Source organism: Oryctolagus cuniculus, chromosome 6 (assembly GCF_964237555.1).
Source record: "Oryctolagus cuniculus chromosome 6, mOryCun1.1, whole genome shotgun sequence".
Classification (NCBI taxonomy): domain Eukaryota; kingdom Metazoa; phylum Chordata; class Mammalia; order Lagomorpha; family Leporidae; genus Oryctolagus; species Oryctolagus cuniculus.
The window spans coordinates 68,417,827-68,431,673 of record NC_091437.1 but is presented as its reverse complement, the minus strand read 5'-3'; the positions used below and the strand labels follow the sequence as shown (position 1 = coordinate 68,431,673).

The window sequence follows — 13,847 nt, the reverse complement described above, 5'->3', positions numbered from 1 at the left end:
GGGGCCCTCTGGGTATGACTTGAGGCATGCCGGGAATCGTAGTTCTCGCGGGGCTCTGGGGTCGTTCGTGGCCTTTCTTGGGGTTCGTGGCGGAGGGTGATCCCGGCTCGGGTAGCACCGGCAGCCTGAGGCCGAGACTCTCCGGGTGGCTCTGCCCCTTCGCGGTGGAGCCCGGTAGCTCTCGGCACGTCGGAGCCTTGAAGGGGTCCGGAGCGGGTCCTGCCAGCGCGGGACCGCGGCCCGCGCGCCAGAGCTCGAATCTGCGGGCGTCGCGTTGGCGCCCGGGACGCTAGCGGGGAAAGGACCCGCCTCAGGTGAGCGGGGGTGGTCCGGGCCCCGCGGGGTGGGCGGCCTGCCAGTCCTTTGGGGCTGTTGCTTTGGAGCTGCTTAGCGAAACAGGCAGTAACAATAGCTTTTAGTGAACTAGCCTAGCGGCTTGCAGGCGTTAACTCGCTGCATCCTCCAACAACAGGTTGAGCATACACGGGGTTTCCCTTTTGCAAGAAGAAACCAAGGCCCAGAGCGGCCTGGTAATTTACTGGAATGTATGTAGGGTCCTGGACTGGCGCCAGGAGTGCCCTTCCAGCCCCTGCTACTTTCTGCTTTTGTGAGTTTGGGCAGGTCATGACTCCTTAGCTGTCGGTCTTCCCCACAGCTGTAAAATGAGGTAGCAGGGGACAAGACGGGTCACAATACAGTGTCCCTTGGTCTCCATCCAGGATTGGTCCCAGAACCCTGAGCTGATGATACCTGAATGCTCTGGTGCCTCATGCATATCCTGTATCCTTTAAATCATCTATGATCCAATCCCTGATACAATGTAATTGCTGTATACATAATGTTCAGACTGTATTGTTCACATGTTTAATGCAGATACAGTTTTTTAACCCTTTTCAGAATGAGTTGAACCCATGGATGCAGAGCCCACTGGGGCCTACTGTGTTCACTTTTGGGGGTTGTTGCAAAGATTAAAGATAATACACGGGAAGCAGGATTCCTGGCACAGAGCAGTGTGCACCATGGAGTGGCACTGATCACTTCCACAGCAGTTTCCCTCTGGCCGGCTGAGGTGTGCCCGCAGGAGATTGCACGGCACGGGTAGCATGTTGTCCTCTCAGGCCAGGGCCAGCACCCCAAGGGAGCTCACTGCAGACTCGGGCAGACTGTGCCCAGATGACTGACTCCTTCTGGCTGCTCCAGGCCCCCCTTGACTTTGCCTGCTGCAAGTGGGTGGGGCCTGGATGCCGTAAGAGACTGAGTCAGTATTTAGAAGGGGCAGTGGAATGGTAATCTGGTGTGTATCTTGGGTGGCCAGCGGAATTTTAATGATAGCACCTTGGGTGAGGTATGGTATAGCCAGATGCAGATGAGGAGAGGCTAGAGAAATCCTACAGGTTGTATTATACTCACAGTCCCTTAGGGAGAAGACAGCACTCCATGCAGGACCACTAGAATGGTCACGAGGTAGAGATAGGTGCACACGTCTTTGTTGTGGTTTTCACAGAAGTAGAAGGCAGGCAGGCTGGCCAAGCAGGCGTAGGATCTGCTGCCTGCATCTGAGAGTGGTATCTCCCTGGGAAGTTCATCTGCACCATGACCGATCAGATGTATAGTCTAAAGCTGTCCATGTTCAGGATGCCTCTGGATGAGTCAGTGTGCCTAGAGGTGGCTGACAGGCCCGAGGTGGGCGTTAAAGCATCAACTCTAATCAACACAAGTTACGAATGTGATTAATACAGGGAGGGGATGGAGTTTGGCTGGGCGGCTTGGTAACACAGTCCTTACTTGGTTTGCATCCTTGTAGGTGTGGCTTGGTTGGGACCTGGTGGACTTTGCAGGCACCTGTCACTTCTCTCTGCAACCCATCCCTTGTCTTCACCTTTCTCCTCTCTAGACCCACTTGGTCAGCACTCTGCCCCCTCCACGACAGGAAAACTAAGAAGGAAGGAATGGCCGTGGACCTGCTGCCCGCTCAGGTGACAAACAGTGAACATTTTTTCTTTTTGCACAAGTTAGTTTCTCGGGTTAATGAGGTGGACACATCTCCATTCTTTGTCCCAATACTTTTTTATCCAATGAAAGCCTTGTTTGCAGGTTTTTCCCAGGGTCCTGTGATTATGGAGGGGCTGCAAAGGAAGGTGCCTCATTTGTCCCCAGGTCACTCTTGATTCACTCCAAACTTATTTCATGACCAAAAGTTGAGTCAGCTCTGAACGTAAGGTTCTTACCATGATGGTAGTTTGGTGAGAAGTATGGGGTGTGAGAGTTTTTGTCTTCACAGAGGATAGCATCTCACTTGGGATAAAGACATGGAAGGGCCAGAAGACCTCCTCAGCAGCATTTATTGGGCACTGACTGTGTACGGGATGCCGTGCAGCACACTAGGGAGACAAAGGCAGTGGATGTTATTTCCATCTTCAGGAAGTTCACGTGATTAAATGTACAAGGAGATTCAGGGGATGCCTTCTAGAAATGGGGTCATTTGGAATTGAAGCCTGGACTGATATTGGTGGAGAGAAGTCTGAGGGCTTGCCAGAAGGAGCTCAGCTTGCCTTGGGGTTAGGAGTGGCACTGGACGACACAGGGCTGCCTGGGGTCTTCCGCTGCCTGGTTGCAGCTGTCATATTAAACCATCCAAATGTCCCTCTTACTTATCCAATTACTGCTTCCATCTCCATCTCAGATTTTGCTTTCCCTGCTACTTCAGACTCCTTACTGGGCCTGGATTTCTTGCTCCTTCCCTCTTCTGAGGTCCGTTTCCACTACTGTAACCCTCAGCTTCTGCAGGTCTCCCCCAGTTCTGTCCTCAGGCCCGACCTCCCACCTGGCATCCAGCCTGCCTTTCCTGGCCCCTTGTTAAGTGTTCCCACATAGAAGTCCCTCCTTAGCCCTAACACAAACCTCCTTCTCGTAGCCTCCCTTCTTGGATTTTCCATTCTGCCACCCTCCAAAGCTCTGTTTTTTGTTGGGCTCTTTGCCGAAGCCCCTCGTGGCAACATGCAGGCCTGCAGACTACAGATGAGGACTCTGGAGTTTAAATTCCTGGGCTGGGATCCCAGCAAGGGAGATGACCCTGGGCAAATTCTTCAATCTCTCTGCACTTCCCCATTTTAAATGAAGTTAATAAAGTAGATTCCTCAGAGATTTGGTGAGCATTAATAGGAGTGATAATTACAAACATAATTCTTATGTGCCAGGTGCTATCTGTTACTATGTACAGAAATACTCTTTCTATATAATACTCCTTTAATCTCTACAGAAGGACTGTTAATACCTGCATTTTACAGATGAGGACTTTAAAAAAAAAAGATTTATTTATTTGAAAGGCCAGGTTACAGAGAGAGAGAGGCAGAGGCAGAGAGATATCTTCTATCAGCTGGTTCACACTACACATGGCTGCAATGGCCAAGGCTGGGCCAGGCCCAAGCCAGGAGCCAGGAGCTGTCATATTAAACCATCTCCATCTCCATCTCAGATTTTGCTTGGTCTCTCACCTGGGTGCAGGGGCCCAAACACTTGGGCCATCTTCTGCTGCTTTCCCAGGTGCATTAGCAGGGAGCTGGATTGGAAGTGGAATAGCTGGGGCTTGAACTGGCACCCATATGGGATGCCTGCTGTTGTCTCAGGAGGGGGCTTAACCCATTGCGTCAAAGCACCAGCCCCCAGATGATGGAATTTGAGGTATGGAGAAGAAACCAGCTTGACCAAGGTTGACCATTGGCTCTTGGCCGGGTAGGGTAGTCTGTCCACCTGTCAGCCTTAGGGGCTGAGCGAACACATGTGCCATGCTGAGAGCTCAGGAGGTGCTGGCTGGAGCTGTGGTCGCAGCAGCGGCAGCATTATTTTAGGACCTACCAAATTTGGCGTGTGTCTGCTTAATCAACTTTCCTCCCTACCCTTGTTTAGATTTATTGTATTTAATTGAAAGGCAGAGCTAGAGAGAGGGAGGGAGGGACAGAGGAAAAGATCTTCCATCCCCTGGTCCACTCCCCAAGTGATTGTAACAGCCAGGGACGGGGAAGGCCAAAGCCAGGAGCCTAGAACCCCATCCTGGTCTCTCATGTGGGTGGCAGGGGCCCAAGCATTTGGGCCGTCTTCGGCTTCTTGCAGGTGGCAGCCTAACCTGCTGCGCCACGGTGCTGGCCCCTAGGTTGTTCTTTGATTCTTTAAATTGTAGAGAGACAGACGTTTCAGGGAATCGATATAGGCCACCAAAATGCAGTGCAGTGCCATACCCAGCTCTTACCTAGGCTTTCCTCTGCCTGAAGTTGACGCTTCACCTTTCTGCAGCTTTCTCACACTGCCAAGCTGGAGATTTCCTTTACGTTCATTAAACAGGTGTAGAAGAGCTCGTTTCCAACTCAGAGCTGGTGGACTTTTGTTTTCTTTGACAGCTAATTCAGTATCTAACCCTTTTGATGAAGTCTCCTGAGGAGCCAGGGTGACCCAGTCACAAGTCTCAGTACCCCATATGAATCAGGCAGTGGTAATGTCCAGTGTCAGTTCTGTCCTCATTCAGGGTACTCAGGGTCCAATTTCTCTCTGTTATCTGCTAGAAAAATTAGACAGCAAATAAACATAAATTTGGGGAAAAATAGGATCTTTGCAAATTTTGTCAATATTATCTATTTCCATGTAGTAGTTTATAATTTGGGGAAAAGATACGTGGAACTTGGTATTGTTAATAATTGTAATATGTTAATTACATCTTTTTCTTGCAGCAACTAAGTACTTTTTTTTATATTGTCACTATTTAAAAAAAATTTTTTTAAGGAGTAGGGTTGTGCGGTGAACTAAGCCACTGCATAGGACATCCACATCTCCTATTAGACTGCCTGGTTTGAGTCCCAGCTACTCTGCACTTCCCATCCAACTTCCTGTGAATTTGACTAGGTGGCAGTGAATGATGGCTCAAGTAATTGGGTACCTGCCCCTGATATGGAAGATCTGGATTGAGTTCCAGGTTGCAAGCAGCCCCAGCCATTGTGACCATATGGGAGTGAACCAGTAGATGGAAAGTCTCTTTCTCTCTCTCTCTCTATGTCCATCCCTCTCTCTCTCTGTCACTTTGCTTTTAAAGTAAATCTTAAAATGTATATATATATATATCATATATGTTTACATATATATTTATATGTGTATATAGTATATTTGTAAACATATGTTATGTACACACACACACACACACACACATATATGTGGAATAGTTTTAGAGAAGAGTTGCTTAGGTAAAGGCACAGTTAATATGTGTGCTGCCCTGGCTTCCTCTGTTGCTAACATCTTTTTATTTATTTATTTATTTGAAAGTCAGAATTACACAGAGAGAGTAGGAGAGGCAGAGAAAGAGAGAGGTCTTCCATCTGCTGGTTCACTCTCCAACTGGCCGCAATGGCTGGAGCTGCATGGATCCAAAGGCAGGAGCCAGGAGCTTCTTCCAGGTCTCCTATGTGGGTGCAGGGGCCCAAGGACTTGAGCCATCTTTTTTTTTATTATTATTATTTATTTATTTGACAGAGTTAGACAGTGAGAGAGAGAGAAAGAGAGAAAGGTCTTCCTTCCATTGGTTCACTCCCCAAATGGCCGCTACAGCCAGAGCTACGCCAATCCGAAGCCAGGAGCCAGGTGCTTCTTCCTGGTCTCCTATGCGGGTCTAGGTGCCCAAGCACTTGGGCCATCCTCCACTACCTTCCTGGGCCACAGCAGAGAGCTGGACTGGAAGAGGAGCAACCGGGACTAAAACCAGTGCCCATATGGGATGCCGGCACCATAGGCGGAGGATTAACCAAGTGAGCCATGGTGCCGGTCCCTTGGGCCATCTTCTACTGCTTTCCCAGGCCATAGCAGAGAGCCAGATCAGAAGTGGAGCAGCCAGCACTCGAACCGGCGCCCAAGTGAGATGCTAGCATTACAGGCATAGCTTTATCCACTACGCCACTGCGCCAGCCCCTTTGCTGACATCTTAAGTCAGTATGGTACACTTGTCACAGTGAATTGATATGTAATTATTAACTCAAGTGCCTGCTTTATGTGGAGTTCCATGGTCTGTACTTATGTCACTTTCTTGTCCCAGGAGCCCATGCAGGATGCCACATTCCCCTTACTTGTCACGCCTCCTTAGATTCCTCCTCGCTTCCAGCTTCTCTGACTTGCCTTGTTTTTGACAACTAAGCAGTTTTGAGGGGTACTGGCCCTCTTCAAATGCCCCTCTGTTGTGATTTGTCTGATGTTTTTCTTATTATTCAGCTGGGGTTATGGGTTTGGGGAAGGAAGAACATGAGAGCTAAAGTATCATTTCAATGAGATCCTGTAACAATTACAAGTTGTCAGTGTGACTTGTCCCCATTTGCATTGACCTGCTCACCTGCTTAGGTGATGTTTGTCATGTTTCTTCTTGGTGGAGCACCCTCTTCTTCCACCTCCCCATGCTGTAATCTTCGCAAGGAAGTCAACTGTGTTCAACCCACACTCAAGGAATGGGGAATCTGTAAATCAAAATCTGTATGGGAGATTACCACTTCTCTCCCATTTATTTTTCTATTTAATCATTTATAACAATATAGCAAACATGGATCTTTCTACTATCTATACGTATCAGTTATGATTCTTGAAAAAAAATTTTATGGTGTCCATGAAGTTTGCAATATAAATTTCAACTAATCTGAGTTCACCTTCAAAGAACACCCTACTGCTTCCTGGTGGGGGTAGTACATGAATCTCAAAACAGTATTCCCACTTCTTCCATCCACTCAGTATGAAGTTACTGTCATTTCATTCATACATAAGCTGTAATCACCAAAACATTATTGTCAGTATTAATTTAAGCAAACAGCTATCTTTTGGATTAAGAAAAAGAAAAATTTTACTTTGTCTTTATTCTTTGTCGTTTGTCCTTTCTTTATGTACGTTCACATTTCTGACCTATATTATTTTTATTCTTCCTGAAGAACCTTTTTTTTAATTTAATTTAATTTTTTGACAGGCAGAGTGGACAGTGAGAGAGAGAGAGATAGAGAGAAAAGTCTTCCTTTTGCCGTTGGTTTACCCTGCAATGGCCGCTGCGGCCGGTGCGCTGCACCTGGCGCACCGCGCTGATCCAATGGCAGGAGCCAGGTGCTTCTCCTGGTCTCCCATGGGGTGCAGGGCCCAAGTACTTGGGCCATCCTCCACTGCACTCCCTGGCCACAGCAGAGAGCTGGCCTGGAAGAGGGGCAACCGGGACAGAATCCAGCGCCCCAACCGGGACTAGAACCCGGTGTGCCGGCGCCGCAAGGCGGAGGATTAGCCTAGTGAGCTGCGGCGCCGGCTATAACTTTTACCACTTGCAAAACAGATCTGCTAGTAATAAATTCTCTGTTGTTGTTTCATTGAGAAAATCTTTATTTTTCATCCACTTTGAAGGGTAAGTTTACTGGATATAGAATTCTAGACTATTGACATCTTTGTTGCAACACTTTAAATATTTCACTTCTCTCTCTTTTTGTTTGCCTGATTTCTAATGAGAAAATCCACTGGAAATCTTATCCTTGTTCCTCTGTAAATAAGATTCCTTTTCTCTGTCTTCTTTCAAGGTTTCTCCTCGACCTTGGTTTTGTGCACTTGGAAAATGACAAGCCAAAGTGTAGATTTTTTGGTATTTATCCTCCTCAATATTCTCTGAATTTTCTGGGTTTGTGGTTTGGTGTCTGTCATTAATTTTGGGAGATTCTCAGCCATTATTACTTCAGATAGTTTTGCACTATTCTCTCTTTGTTCTATTTTCATTATGTAACAACTTCAGATAATCAAGTAAAATTGTATTTTTTTTAAAGATTTGTTATTTTATTTGAAAGGCAGAGTTATAGAGAGAGAGGGAGAAACATGGAGGGTGGGGGGAGAGAGAGAGAGAGAGAGAGAAAGAGAAAGAGAGTTCATCCATCTGGTGGTTTATTCCCTAAATGGCCATAATAGCTGGAGCAGGGCCAGTCTTCCCGGTCTCCCATGTGGGTACAGGGGCCCAAGCACTCGGGCCATCCTCCGCTGCTTTCCCAGGTACACTAGCAGGGAGCTGGATTGGAAGTGGAGCAGCAGAGACTTGAACTGGCACCCGTGTGGGTTGCTGGCACCTCAGGCAGCAGCTTTACCTGCTATGCCACAGCACCAGTCCTGTAAAATTGTATTTTTAACATGGAAGGATGTGTGGTAAATCAGTAAGAAACCTAAGACTGTAAAACAGCAGTAATCATTCCTTCAGTTTGGGAATGTAGACAGGACAGCAGACACCGCTTATCTTCACTGTACAAAGTCTGGGGTCTCAGCCGAAAGCCTGGGGGCTAGGATTATCTCAAGTGTCAGTCACCCCCACGTCACTTCGCTGATGCTAGTTCCTGGCCCTCAGCTCACACCAGGCAGTTGGATGGAACATCTGCCCATGACCTCTCCATGTCTTAGGCTGACAGAATAGTGACTTGTCTCTAATAGTGACATCCAGTGAGCCAGGGGCAAAGTGTGTTCTTTTCCTCCCTCTCCTTGGAAATCACAGCGTCAGTTCCACCGAATGCCACTGTTACAAGCACTCACAAGCGCCTGCTCAGATTCAAGGGAGGGAAACAGAACTCAGTTCATGGTGGGGAATTGCTGGAGACACAGTACACGAAGAGCTTGTGAGATGGGAGACCACCCTGGTGTGGCCATTGTAGGAAAGTGCAGTCTGCCACGTCTTAAAAGTGCACGTAACTCTGACCCATTAGTTCAGTCTCTGACAGATACAGGTGTATATGTACCTGTATGTATGAGGTTGGTCGTTGTGCATTGTTCGTGACAGTAAAAAACAGAAACTCAGTATCCATGGATACAGGAAATGGTTTTATCAGTTAACATGGACTATATCACACAATTGTAAAAAAGAATGAGGTTTCTGTATGGAAAGTTAGCTGCTGTTAACCAACACTCTGCAGCAGGAATGAACCACGAATGCAAGCCATATAGTCAATTAAAATCTTCCAGAGGGGGCTGGCACTGTGGTATAGTAGGTTAAGCCTCTGCCTACTGTGCCAGCATCTTGTAGGGCCACTGGTTCATGTCCTGGCTGCTCTTCTGCCGAGCCAGTCCTTTGCTAATGGCCTGGGAAAGAAGCAGAGGATGGGCCCAGTGCTTGGGCCCCTGCTCCCACGTGGGAGAACCGAAAGAAGCTCCTGGCTCCTGGCTTCGGATTGGCACAGCTCCAGCCATTGCTGTCATTTGGGGAGTGAACCAGCAGATGGAAGACCTCTCTCTGTGTCTCTCCCTCTTAAATAAATAAATATATTAAAAAAAAAAAAAACTTCTAGAAGCCATGTTTAGAAAAAGCAAATAAGGGGCTGGTGCTGTGGCACAGTGGGTAAAGCTGCCACCTAAAACATTGGCATTCTCTTTGGGTACCATTTCGAGTCCTGGGTGCTCCACTCCCAATCCAGCTCTCTCCTATGGCTTGGGAAAGCAGCAGAAGATGGCCCAAGTCCCTGGGCCCATGCACCCACGTGGGAGACCCGGAAGAAACTCCAGGCTTCAGCATGACATGGCCCTGGCTGTTGCAGCCATTTAGGGAGTGAACCAGCAGATGGAAGATCTCTCTCTCTCTGTAACTCTACCTTTCAAATAAACAAATAAATCTTTAAAAGAATGAAGTAACATAAACAAATACGTTAACAACAATAAAATGTTTCACCTAGCCCAGTGTTCCAAATATTATCACTTCACATGTAATCAGTACAGTTATTATTTTTTTAAGATTTATTTTATTTATTTGAAAGCATTACAGAGAGAGAGGTCTTCCATCTGCTGGCTCACTCCCCAAATGACTGCAATGGCCAGAGCTGAGCCAATCCAAAGCCAGGAACTTCTTCTGGGTCTCCCATGCGGGTGCAGGGGCCCAAGAAGTTGGGCCATCTTCCACTGCTTTCCCAGGCCATAGCAGAGAGCTGGATTGGACTTGAACCGGTGCCCATATGGGATGCTGGCGCTGCAGGCTGGGGCTTTAATCTGCTGTGCCACAGAACCGGCCCCTGTTTTTGAAATGCCAGTGTATGTGTGTGAACATTTTTTTGACAACTGGCCATAAATTGTTGACTTCAGGACTAGAAAAGCTGTCTTTATCTCTGGAGAAACTCCACTGTTGTCTTTGGGAATGTTTGGAGTCTGTTTTTCCACTCTTGGCCACGAGATAAGGGCAGTATATATATTGTTGATGAGCTCTGGGCTCCTGGCTACCCAGTAAACTTCCTCACTGATCCTTAACAAGCAGCCTAGATGGTTTGATAAGCCTTGCTGCTTACATAAAAGCCACACCAAGATGTCCTCCTGTGAGCTTTCTGGAACTAAGATTCTTCACACAGATGGGGAGACAGCACACAGCCTGGGTGTGCAGAAGAGGGCGGTTGTGCCTGGACTGTCTCTTGGCTTTCCAGCGCTTCCCTGCACTTGCCTTTCTTGCAGCTCCATACCTGTCATGAGTGTGCTCGGTGAAGTGCAGTGAGTCCTGTCAGCTCTGGGGACTGCGACATTTTACAGCAGCTACAGCACGAAGACAAGGGTTGCCCTGTATACTGGCAATGCTTTTAGCCCTGAGTACCCATGGGTATGTATTGTAATTTGGAAGGTCAGCCCCTAAAAGTTCCAAGAGATCTAACTAGAGAGTCAAGGTATAAATTAAAATGGAATCAAACAGGGGAGAAATTGTGGCACAGAGGGTTAAGTCACCACTTCCAGCATCCCGTATCAGGGTGCAGATTCAAGTCACAGCTGCTTTGCTTTCAATCCAGCTTCCTGGATATGCCTGGGAAGGCAGTGGAGGATGGCGCAAGTGCTTGGGTCTCTGCCACCCTTGTAGGAGACCCTAACTCTGACTGCTGTGGGCATTTGAGGAGTGAACCAGTGAATGCAAGATCTCTCTCTCTCTAACTAAACTCACCACATACTCTCTACATTTCTCTGTTACTCTACCTTTATTTCAGATAAATAAATAAATTTAAAAAACATTAAAATGGGATAAAAAATTGAAAACAAAGGATTGCACTGTAAAAAGTGTAAATCTAATGGAATAGTATAAAGTAATAAGTGAAAGATGGCTTTTCTGCCCCTCTCCACAGTTACCAAAGAAAAATCAGGGACCTGGCATTTGTCACAGCAGTTAAAACTTGGGGAGGAACTCCTGCATACGTACTATAAGTCTGCAATTCAAATCCCCTGGCGTCCAGCTTCCTGCTGCTGTGCACCCTGGGATAGAGCTGTCAGGGCTCAAGTAGTGGGTCCCTGCTACCCCTGTGGAAGACCTGGATTAAGTTCCCAGCTCCTGACCCAGCCCTGTCTGTTATGGGCATTTGGGGGAATGAACCAGCAAATTGGAGTGCTCTGTCTGTCTCTCTGCCTTTCAAATAAATGAAATAAAAAATTAGAAGAATCATCAGGGTGATAGCCTGTCATATTCTTCTGGGTATTTTTGTGTGTGCCATGCATCTGTATGTATACATATGCAGACATTATCAACAAATAAAGGTTGCTTCATAGCTTGCTTCGTTTCATATGAATTAAAAATGTGTAAAGGTCAAATTCCAATGTCAGTCATGCTCATTGACTCATTCTGCTTAATGGCTGTGAACATTTCATGGCTCCTGGCTTTGGATCAACCCAGCTCCAGACATTGTGACCATTTGGGGAGTAAACCAGTGGGTGGAAGATCTCTCTCTCTCTCTCTCTCTCTCTGCCTCTGCCTCTTTGTAACTCTTTCAAGTAAAATAAATAAGTCATTAAAAAAAGAGACACTATATACACAGTTCCTATTACAGTGCCTAACATATTCAATAAATAATAACATGTTTATTATTTGCTCTTTTTTTTTTTTTTGACAGGCAGAGTGGACAGTGAGAGAGAGAGACAGAGAGAAAGGTCTTCCTTTTGCCGTTGGTTCACCCTCCAATGGCCGGCGCAGCTGGCATGCCGCGGCCGGCGCACCACGCTGATCCGAAGCCAGGAGCCAGGTGCTTCTCCTGGTCTCCCATGGGGTGCAGGGCCCAAGTACTTGGGCCATCCTCCACTGCACTCCGTGGCCACAGCAGAGAGCTGGCCTGGAAGAGGGGCAACCGGGACAGAATCCGGCACCCCGACCGGGACTAGAACCTGGTGTGCCAGCGCTGCAAGGCGGAGGATTAGCCTATTGAGCCGCGGTGCCAGCTTATTATTTGCTTTTTATCTCAGAAATTCCTTTATGTTTCTGTTCTGATATTTCTCACAGTTTTCCAGCATTTCTCTAAATGTATTCTGATTTTTATTATTTTTCTTCCATTTAATTTGAATTTTGAGTGGGAAGAAGTTACAGGTATGCTCAGTCACTTTGAAAGGTCCCAGGCTGGGGCCCAGCCTTGTGATACAGTGGGTTAAGGCATCGCTTGTGATGCCTGCACTCCATATCAGAGCTATGGTCCGAGTCCCAGGTACTCCATACTTCCCATCCAGCTTCCTGCTAATGTGTGTGGGAAGCAGCAGATGATGGCCCACGTACTTGGGTTCCTGTTGCCCATGTGGGACACTTGGATGGAGTTCATGGCTCCTGTCTTCAGCCTGGCCCAGCCCTGGCTGTTGCAGGTATTTGAGAAGTAAACCAGTGGATGGAAGATCTCTTTCTCTTGCTCTCTATATCACTCTGCCTTTCAAATAAAAATAATTAAAAAGGAAGAGCGATTCCAAGCTGGATTCCAATTCCCTATTGGCAGGAACTTTGCCTTTTTTCTCCTGCCCCCACAGCATGTGTCATGTCTTTGTTCCCAGCAAGTACTCAGTAAGTACTTGTTTAGTTAATTAGTTAGGGTAGTTTTAAAAATCACACAGCTAGTTGCTCTGAAATACATAGAATCCTGAGATGGTTTCAAAATTGCTCACTACACATTGCAGTGTCACTCTCTTACCAAGCCCTGCACTCAAGGAAATGGTCCTGGCTAAGCAGGGCTGGGTTTGCTGTTGCAGGAGTCTGTGGCGTTCGGGGACGTGGCCGTGTTCTTCAGCCAGGATGAGTGGTTGCACCTGGACTCTGCCCAGAGACGCTTGTACCGGGAGGTGATGCTGGAGAACTACAGCAACCTGCTCTCACTCGGTAATGGCTTCTGCCAGTGATGAATGAAGACTCTGCTATGGCAGTGCCGTAGGGTGTCCTCTCTGGGCTTCCAGAAAGGTCGACCGTGAAGCTGAAAGCGTACATTTTTGTTGGAATTCCCTTCATGCTATTCTTTTCTCCCTTCTCTGCCTTTCCTCACACCCCACTCCAAATCTCAGTTTCCATCTTGGAAAGGGCCAATGATTAGATCCCAGTTCAGATTCTGGAAGACTTTTGCCTTAGAGGCATTGATTGCCAGGACCCTGTATTATTTCTCAGTGAGCCCTGCTTCTTGATCCACGTCCCGAGTGCTCCATGCCCACAGAAGTGCTTGTGCTGCCTGTTGTGCACCCCGGGGCTTGTCTTCTCTGCCTTTAGCTTCCGAGTGAGTGCTGTAGGAGTTCTGGGATTGCTCTTCATGCTGTTCCCTCAAGTTGCATTTCTTTCCTTGTGAGCAGGGACTCCATTTTCAACACCAAAAGTGATCTACCAGTTGCAACAAGGAGAAGATCCGAGCGTGGTGGAAAGAGAAGTCCCCCCAGACACCTCTCCCGGTGAGTGCCTGGGAAATGGGCACCAGGGAGCCTTTACAGGTGAGCAAGTCTTGAGGAGGCAATGCTCTGGAAACGTTTTTGGAAATTCTGATCCCCAGTGAGATGCTTAGGGCCAGTTAGATTTTATTTCCGTTGTGTGATTTATATGAGCATGCAGTTACCTAATTAAACCAATCCAATTTTGACCTATTTTC

The 13,847-nt window shown here is 47.3% G+C and overlaps 1 protein-coding gene across 7 annotated transcripts in view; it reads left to right on the top strand.

Annotated features, from left to right (window-relative positions):
- Positions 1-13,847, top strand: part of ZNF354C (zinc finger protein 354C) — a 31,639-nt gene continuing 17,792 nt past the window's right edge. Inside the window, exons 1-4 of one of the 7 annotated variants that reach the window (XM_008274964.4) lie at positions 1-314; positions 1,895-1,976; positions 12,973-13,099; positions 13,558-13,653. In XM_008274964.4, the coding sequence (XP_008273186.2) occupies positions 1,950-1,976; positions 12,973-13,099; positions 13,558-13,653 (250 nt within the window). In that variant the 5' untranslated portion in view covers positions 1-314; positions 1,895-1,949. Of the gene's footprint in view, positions 315-1,804; positions 1,977-12,972; positions 13,100-13,557; positions 13,693-13,847 lie in introns of all 7 variants that reach the window. The other 6 variants (XM_070076527.1, XM_051833780.2, XM_070076524.1 and 3 more) reach the window with 6 other exon arrangements.